At 37.6% G+C, this 8,141-nt stretch overlaps 1 protein-coding gene across 2 annotated transcripts in view; it reads right to left on the bottom strand.

Moving 5' to 3' along the window:
* Nucleotides 1–2,078: 2,078 nt before the first annotated feature.
* YES1 (YES proto-oncogene 1, Src family tyrosine kinase) overlaps nt 2,079–8,141 on the bottom strand; it is a 30,264-nt gene continuing 24,201 nt past the window's right edge. For both annotated transcript variants that reach the window (XM_083622608.1, XM_083622607.1), the window contains 3 exons: nt 7,629–7,782; nt 6,948–7,079; nt 2,079–5,890 (listed from right to left, as the gene is read on the bottom strand). In XM_083622608.1, coding sequence (XP_083478734.1) covers nt 5,682–5,890; nt 6,948–7,079; nt 7,629–7,782 — 495 coding nt within the window. In that variant the 3' untranslated portion in view covers nt 2,079–5,681. The remainder of the gene's footprint in view (nt 5,891–6,947; nt 7,080–7,628; nt 7,783–8,141) is intronic.

The raw sequence follows: 8,141 nt of genomic DNA, 5'->3' as shown, positions 1-8,141 counted from the left end.
GACTAGGAAGTTCTTTCCTCAATCATTGATGAGTATAGGGATTCTCCAGAGTTATTGGTATAGAAAATGCTTTTTGCACACACTCAGGTGCACTTTAATCTATTTATTCCAGGAGTGGGCAAGCACTTCAGATGTAGTTGGACTCCCAAACTGCCACAAGCCAACGCCAGCATGTCCAGTGGCCAGGTATGGAACAGCAGCTGGAGAACCACAGATTCCCTACTCCATATCTATTCCATTGTTCAGCCCCTGGCACTGAAAACAGGCATTACTGCTGAGATCTGGCACAAGTTCTGAAGATTTAGCAGCTGACGCTTTTTCCAGCGTGGACCTAATGTTAAATGTGTGCCAAGCAGGTGATGGTCCAGATGCATGGCTGTTAATGATCACCCTAACAAAACAGGCTTTAAATCAAAGGGAATGTTAATGCTTTAATATCTAAAACAAACAGGCCAGGCCCAAAATATCTAAAACAGGCTAATCCAGAGAGCTACTGTACCATTTGTTGCTTTTTGAACTGGAACCTTTAACTGAGCCTGAACAACCCCTTTGATCTGCACCAATTAGCAGGTGATCATGTTTCTCTCTATACCAATGAAAACGTCACTTGCTAATTCTTGCACCCCAAGCTCCTGCTACAGGTGCAAGAGCAGGTGAGGCAACAATTAAAATGACAGACTGTTAAGTCAACCCCAGTTAGAACACATCCTGGAAAAATCCCACAACTAGTTATGTTGAAAGAGCATCTGAAAGGCTAACCAGTGCATCAGTTGGGCCTTTGCGATTATCTGGTATTCCTATGTAGACAAAAAACAAATTTAAAATACCTTATGTCGATTATCGGGATAGGCAAACAAATCAGTAAGGAGACATAATTGGCAAGTCAGAAGAGGCTGATGGGTAGAATATGGACTAATGGAGGAAAATACATAAATTGCTCATAAAAGCACAGTAGAATCAGGTCACAAAACATATTTAAAATCAGAGAAATAGGAACTGATAATATCACACCTTGTAATTAATGTATGTCGTTCGTTACTGATGTGAAAGGCTGTGTGCATTTTCACACTCAAAATAGGCCTTAAGCTGATTTCATACACTTGCTATCTCCCTCTCTCTCACACACGCGGACAGAGAGAAAGAGAGACAGCAAATAGATGGTATAAATAAGACATAGGAACAACCCCGTGGATATTGGTCTCTGCTGAAACTGCACATAGTGCTGCTTGATTAGCAGGAAGCAAAGCTGTGTCTCTTTCCCTTGAGCTGTGTGGGAGTTTGCCTACTGTACTTCTGAAATTAAGGGGTGAGAGTAGAGAAAGATCATCCCTGCATCTCTCTCCAATTTCTAGTAACTGGTTGTAGCACCGTTATCCTGAGATTTTCCCACGCCTGTTTGTTCTCCGCAAGGAAACTAATTTTTTCTAAGGCTGTTTTATCCTTGACAGTATTTCACTTGCTCTTCATCACAGATAAATGACTGGCCTAGAACAAAAGCAACAGCTGGCCTAGGAGGCAGCAAAACCAGCGGTAAGAGATGTTTGGGAGTTATCAGTGGAAGTAGCAAGTTTCAGGAATGAGCATCTTCCAAAAGAGTAGGGAGTTGTTAAGTGGGGACGTTTTGGATCAGGGTTCACTACCTCATCTAATAGGATATATATGCAAGATGTTTTGATATAATTTCATAGGAATATGAAGTGCTACTACAAATTACCATAATGCTATAGCCTACTTCAATAAGATTCAGAGGCAAATAAGTGGCCACTTTCCATAAGTCTGGGTAAAAGTTGATTTAATCCAGGAAACTTGTATGGGGAAGAGTGCCCTGGATACTGTCTGAAAATACAAATTGCCAATGTCACAGCTATTATTTTTTGAACTTTCATATCAGACATTTTTGAGGAAAGGGCTGTGGTTACGAATTGACATACATCTAGCAAAATATGACATTTAACAAATAGACTGTAATATAAATAAGCACCACTGCTGAATAGAGGAATAATGAGTTATGCTTAGATTTCCACAGATGTTAAACCATGGTTTGTTTGTTTTTGTAAACAGTATCCACTACACAATGATTATACTTTAGGAAGTTTAATTATGCAAAAGTAATAAAATATTAAAAATATTTAAGCTTGTGTACACAGCATGATAGGAAAACCAAACCAAAATTTAAAAATGAAAAGTTACCACACAATGTAGCTTCAACAAAACAGATGGGCAAGGTTTGCAATACAGTTTTGATCAGAAATGTTACATAACTGTTTCCATTAAAATATCAAAATCATTCTTAAATGATTGATTACAGTAGCGCAAGTGCTGAAAATACAATAAATGTAGTAGTTGAAAACATGTAAAAAGTTTGCATCGTCATTTTGTTTTGTTTAGAAAACAGTATACTAGGATTTCTACAGTCATAAAATACAGTGGCACTTCTGTACACTGGAGATGTGGGATTGGCTGTACAATATTGAATGAAGAATGAGGTTGTGGAAGAAGACATGGGAAACAATGCACAAAACTAAGCTTTTGTGTCGTTTGCATTAAAAACGAACTGAGATGGCATGGAAGTAGTGTCTGAGAAATTAAAACCAACAGCACAATCTGTTGGGAACTTTCCCAGCACGGATCCCTTTGAAATGAACAGGAGCAACACAAGGAAATGGTGGCATCCATTCTTTTCAGCTGTGTTTCTGCATAATTTTCTTAGTTAATTATGTTTACCACTCCCAGTCCACTGAGGAGCAAACCACAACCACACACACACACACACACACACACACACACACACACCACTCATGCAAGAGGCTGCTGTGGGGTGCAAACTCCCCAACATCTACCAATGCAGCTCACACATGTGGAAGGAAGTGGAGGGGAGAGAATCCTGAGATCCACACACACACATAGCAGTGATACTATTCAATTCATGGTACAGTTCAGTCTCTGATCTATTTGGCAAAGTACTGGAGCAGGGAAGATCCACAAATACTGCTGCAGTCCTGGGACTGTAGCCCAAGAACCGATGCGAAGTATACAAATTAATAACAAAACATTCATAATATCACAAGACGCCTCATCCACATGGAGCAAAGTAGTCGTTAGTGTTTTCTTACCGTTAATTGGTAAGGGGAAACAGTTCAGAGCGTATCTTAGAAGGGTTCACTTGCTCACTGATACGGAAACAGGACCGACGAAATAATTCATGAAAAGTAATTAATATTCTAGGGGGGAGAAATGAAGTAAGCCCTGACATCTGCAAGATATAGTCTATATGGACTGCTGAAAAAAAAAGTTTAGAAGAATGCAAAATGAAACACCAACAGAATAGTGATTCTTATAACCCTCTAGAGTTCTAAAGTGATGTTCAAATTATTTATTTATTTATTGCATTTCTAGGTTGCCCTTTTCAGCCCAAGGTGGCACACATAGCTCTCCCCCATCCCAACAACAACCCTGTGAGGTAGGTTAGGCTGAGAGGCAGTGCATGGCCTAAGGACCCCCAGTGAGCATGAATCCCAAGTGGGGATTTGCACCCTCCTCTCCTTGGCACTCTAACCCCTATGTCATACTGGCTTAAGAAAGCAGCCCAGGAACCTATCAGGATTTTTCTCTTCTTTTTTAAAAAAAGATAAGCTGCTATAATTTGGGTGAATTTAATTTAAAATCAATCCTGTTCAACAAAATTAAAAACATACTTTATAAAAATAATTAATTTTTGTAGTGTACTGTATTACTTTTAATAAAAAAGTATGTCAGTGTCAAGTTCTTATTTGCCAAAACAGCTTAATTACATCAAAGATTTGAGGTAAAAGACTTATCACAAAGAAAGTTGTAGATACTGAGGGCATTCTTTTTAAAATACATAATCGTTTTTCATGAACTGGCTCATAAAGTTGTGTTTTTTTATTTCCTCACTATACAAATGTTGTTACAATGAATTGTTCCATTTGTTAATTAACATCCAATCAATATCAGAATAATTTACTGATGTGTTGCATTATTACATAAATGTAACTGCATTACCCATTCTAACATACAGGAAAAATCACAATCCCATAATTTATTTTCTACTTAAAACCCTTAGAAAATTTCATAGTTAGGGATGCATAAATGATAAGGGAAAATGCAACATAATTGCACCGTTTTACAAAAAATATTGTAGGAGCATAATTCAAAACTCCCAATGCAACAAATGTAACCATTAAGAACTAAATCCATACGATTTGTCTGATATGACAATGATGTTGATTATAATTTTCACAGAAAAAGTTTGTTGTGCAGAATTTTTTTTAAAGTAAAATTGGCAAATTCTAACAATGCCAACGGCACATTATTGCTTGATATGTCAGAGGTTATGTTAACTACTGTTACTTCCAAATATAACTAAGGACAATATGCAGTTGGAAGAAGGCTTCTCCATGCTTGCCACTAGCTGAATCTAGTGGGGTGAATATGCAAAGCCCAGGGGGCGGGTATGGTAAATCCTACCAACCACTCCCCCTTCCACACACAGCCACTTATTGGTGGGTGTCTGGCTTTTCTAAACAGCCCGTCCATGTGCAAACCCTGCTCTGTATGCATGCTCTGTTGGCTTGGAGCTTGAATATAGTATGCAACAGCTGGGCCAACTAACCATCAATAATTTGCTGTCAATAATCTAATACTAAATATATTGGGCTCCTCAACTTTTCACACTTTCCCCCATAAATACTTTGTAAATGATACATAAGAGTATCTTCTTAAGAAAAGCAGAAGTGCAATTTTGTGAATCCCTGAACTAGCAATGTTTTATAGGAATCATTTGTAGCTACTGACCACCTCTCCCTCCCTCTCTTTTTCTCTCTCCTGAAAGAAGCTCACAAGATTGAGGCATGTTTCACAGGGCATTTCTCTCTGAAAAGCTGCCTCTTGAAAGAATGATGAGACTTTCTCTTTCCCCCTGATTGCATTAATTCAACTTGTGGTTACCTTTATCATTTATAATTAAAGTATAGCAGGAACGGGGGTGGGGTGGGGGAGATCAACTTGCATATACTAATTTCCAGTTACATTAACATAAAAGTATCTCTACAGTGCATTAATGCTCTTCACTTCCACTACTGAGGTCTACAATTTAATCAAGTTTATCACAAATTGTCTGGTTTTAAAAAGAATACTTTCCTATCCTAATTAAATCAATGTAAAATGGGTCGGGTCTCAAGATCACAACTGTAGTGCTATCTCAGTTTTTGACACAGGGCATTTTATAAAATTGGAACTGAATTGTTTGGTCCCGTACACCTCCTTTCTTATTCTCAGAACATTTCCATTCAGAAGTTTATCTAATTGCTGGTGTTCCCTTTGCAGTACAGATAAGACAAGAGAAAAAGAAACAGATTAGCTGTGCCACTCTTATAAACTGTAATGGTAACGCTCATTTTACCACCAATTTTAAGGTATGCTTCTTCTGGACCCTGACAGAATAAGGAAGGAAAATATCACATCATTGGTACATTTGGGTATAACACTTTAAAAAGTGGTTTTGTGCAATTGTATTATGGAATTCCAGTTTGCTAGCCATCAAGAGCATGCAAATGGCAATTTGCTTTCCTCTAAGTCCTTCCAATCGGCAAGGATTTTTTTTTTTTTTTTGGAAGTATTTTATATTTGGCAGATTTGTGCAATGAATGTAGGCCAAAGACTTATAGATTATCTCCAGGCTGGTACTGTGGTTCTGTTGCAGTAAAATAGTCTTCTAAGAAAGATTGAATATACTCAAATGTTGGTCTTTCATCAGGATCTTTCTTCCAACACAGTTTCATTAACTCATGGAGAGATTCTGGGCATCCTTGAGGACAAGGCATTCTATAGCCACGTTCCACTTGTTCCAAAACTTCCCGGTTTACCATGCCTAAAATTATACAATATAGATTGAAGTTTATAGTCAAGAACATGGGAGAGCTTTTAAGGAATGGCCAGTGATTTTCTGGCCTTTTGAGAATCTATGAATAACGGATGTATCTGAAACAAGATATTGGCTTTGTTCAGATGTATTGCAAACCCATGGTTTGTGTTGCTAAGCTATGATTGTCTGAGTTTTCAAACCTGAAGTCAGTCATAAGTCTTGGTTTGTTTGGGGGTGACAAACCATGATCTGAAATGAATAGACACTGTCTTGTTAACTACAGTTTGCAGTTTTGTCTATAGTTAATGTCAGGAGCTGGAGTCAGGGGCAGGTCAGCAACAAAACAACCAGTGTAAATGAAGTTAACTCCAAAGAAACCAGAACAGCTCAGGCCAAGTGATCAGAGCAACTTTCCCTGGTAGGTCTTGCCCCAATGAGGCAGTTGCGAGGACTGAGGGTCTCCACCTTCCCACGGCTCTCCTCACCCAGGTACTTCCCCAGCAACCTGAGGCTCCTTCATCTTCTCTCTCTTTGCAACAACTTTTATATACACCCAGGCCTATTGATATCATTTTCATATTAGTCTTTGCTGATAGGTTGGTTTTAGCTCTTTTATTTGTGAAATGTTCTGTTTACTGTGATGGACATTTGTTTTATTTCATGCTAGGACAGCTTTTAGCATTGAATTTATTGTAATATTGTGGTGGTGTGATCTTGTTTCACATATTGGTATGTACACTGCCTAGAGAATTGATTTTCTGAGGTGACCAAAATCAATAATAGTATAATATATAGGCTCCAGTCCTTTCATAAAGCAGAACCACCTAACTAAACTAACAAATTAATCTTCAGTACTTTTAGTTTAGTGGTGAACTCTTGTTCACATGTGAAAACAATGCTGGAGACAAACCAGTTTTGAATACTAGTGAATAAAACAGGCTATCTTGCACTGCATGAATTTTTAAGCAAAAAACACACAGCAAGAAATAGAACAGTGAGTTGGCTCACACATTCAAGATACCATATAAGCAAACAACAATATTCTTATTCCTTTTTTTTTTACCTGGATATGGCACACGACCCTTTGTTACAAGCTCTGTCAACAAAATTCCAAATGACCAGACATCAGATTTAATTGTAAACCGACCATATAATGCAGCCTCAGGTGCTGTCCACTTAATTGGGAATTTGGCCCCTAAAAGTGGATAGAAGTATAAAAAGTAGTTTTGGTGTGAACTTGCAAGATTGACTCTGGGGTGAGAATTCATAATTTTACAATGAAAAAGGCCAGCAGTATAAACATTTAAATAACCTTATAAAATGTTTGCAGCCCCATAGGTTCATGGGGATCAAACACTGATGGGGTAACACCTTTGTTAGGACCAACCCCCCAAATTGCAAAATAATAACATTTCTGAACTTCAACCTAGATCTAATGTTAGATAAATATAGCAATGATAGGGTTCAGGTTTTATAGAAAAGCCCCAGTGTAGGACATGGTGTAGTTTCAGAAATATAGAAAATGCAATTTCAGAATCGAAACAGAAATTTTTCTTTCATGGTTCATGAGACTGCAAGGATGGAATGCAACTGTAATATGTGTGTGAGAGAAGCCCATGTTGTAAGTGTGTATTGGGCCCAAAACAGTTATGCTTAGGCCCTGCTGATCATGAACCCAGATGTGGTTCTAGATTTTAATTAATTCTGTTGGTTAACAAGAAATATAACAAAATAACAGATATACCTTGTCTGGCAGTGTACTCATTGTCCTCTATTAACCTTGCTAAGCCAAAGTCTGCAATCTTGCACACCAGGTTGTCTCCTACAAGGATGTTAGCTGCCCGAAGGTCTCTATGAATGTAGTTCATTCTTTCAATGTAGGCCATGCCATCTGCAATCTTTAAAAAACTGTATATTAACAAAACAGTTCATAGTCTCCCAAATACTTAACATAAACTAATAAACATGTTTGCTCTTGTTTAGCTGCCTAAGTTACATTTTACAAACATAATACTGATACTAGATCTTTACCATTTTTAGATTTAAGATTTTTAGACTTAACAATGCATATATTCTATTCAAGCTTGTAGTAATTATTATTTTGCAAACAGAATTAAAAGTTCTTCATAAAATGAAAAAAGCTATACACTAGTTAAAGTAGACTGTTGTGTTCAACCTTTTCTACATGTTACCCAATACTACCATGTTGTAACAAGATAATAATCTAGCAAAATGACCTCTCTTGATTTAAACAAGT

Source organism: Podarcis filfolensis, assembly GCF_964270895.1.
Source record: "Podarcis filfolensis genome assembly, chromosome: 7".
Lineage (NCBI taxonomy): Eukaryota > Metazoa > Chordata > Lepidosauria > Squamata > Lacertidae > Podarcis > Podarcis filfolensis.
The sequence above is the reverse complement of the archived record's forward strand: the minus strand, read 5'-3'. Positions and strand labels throughout refer to the sequence as shown.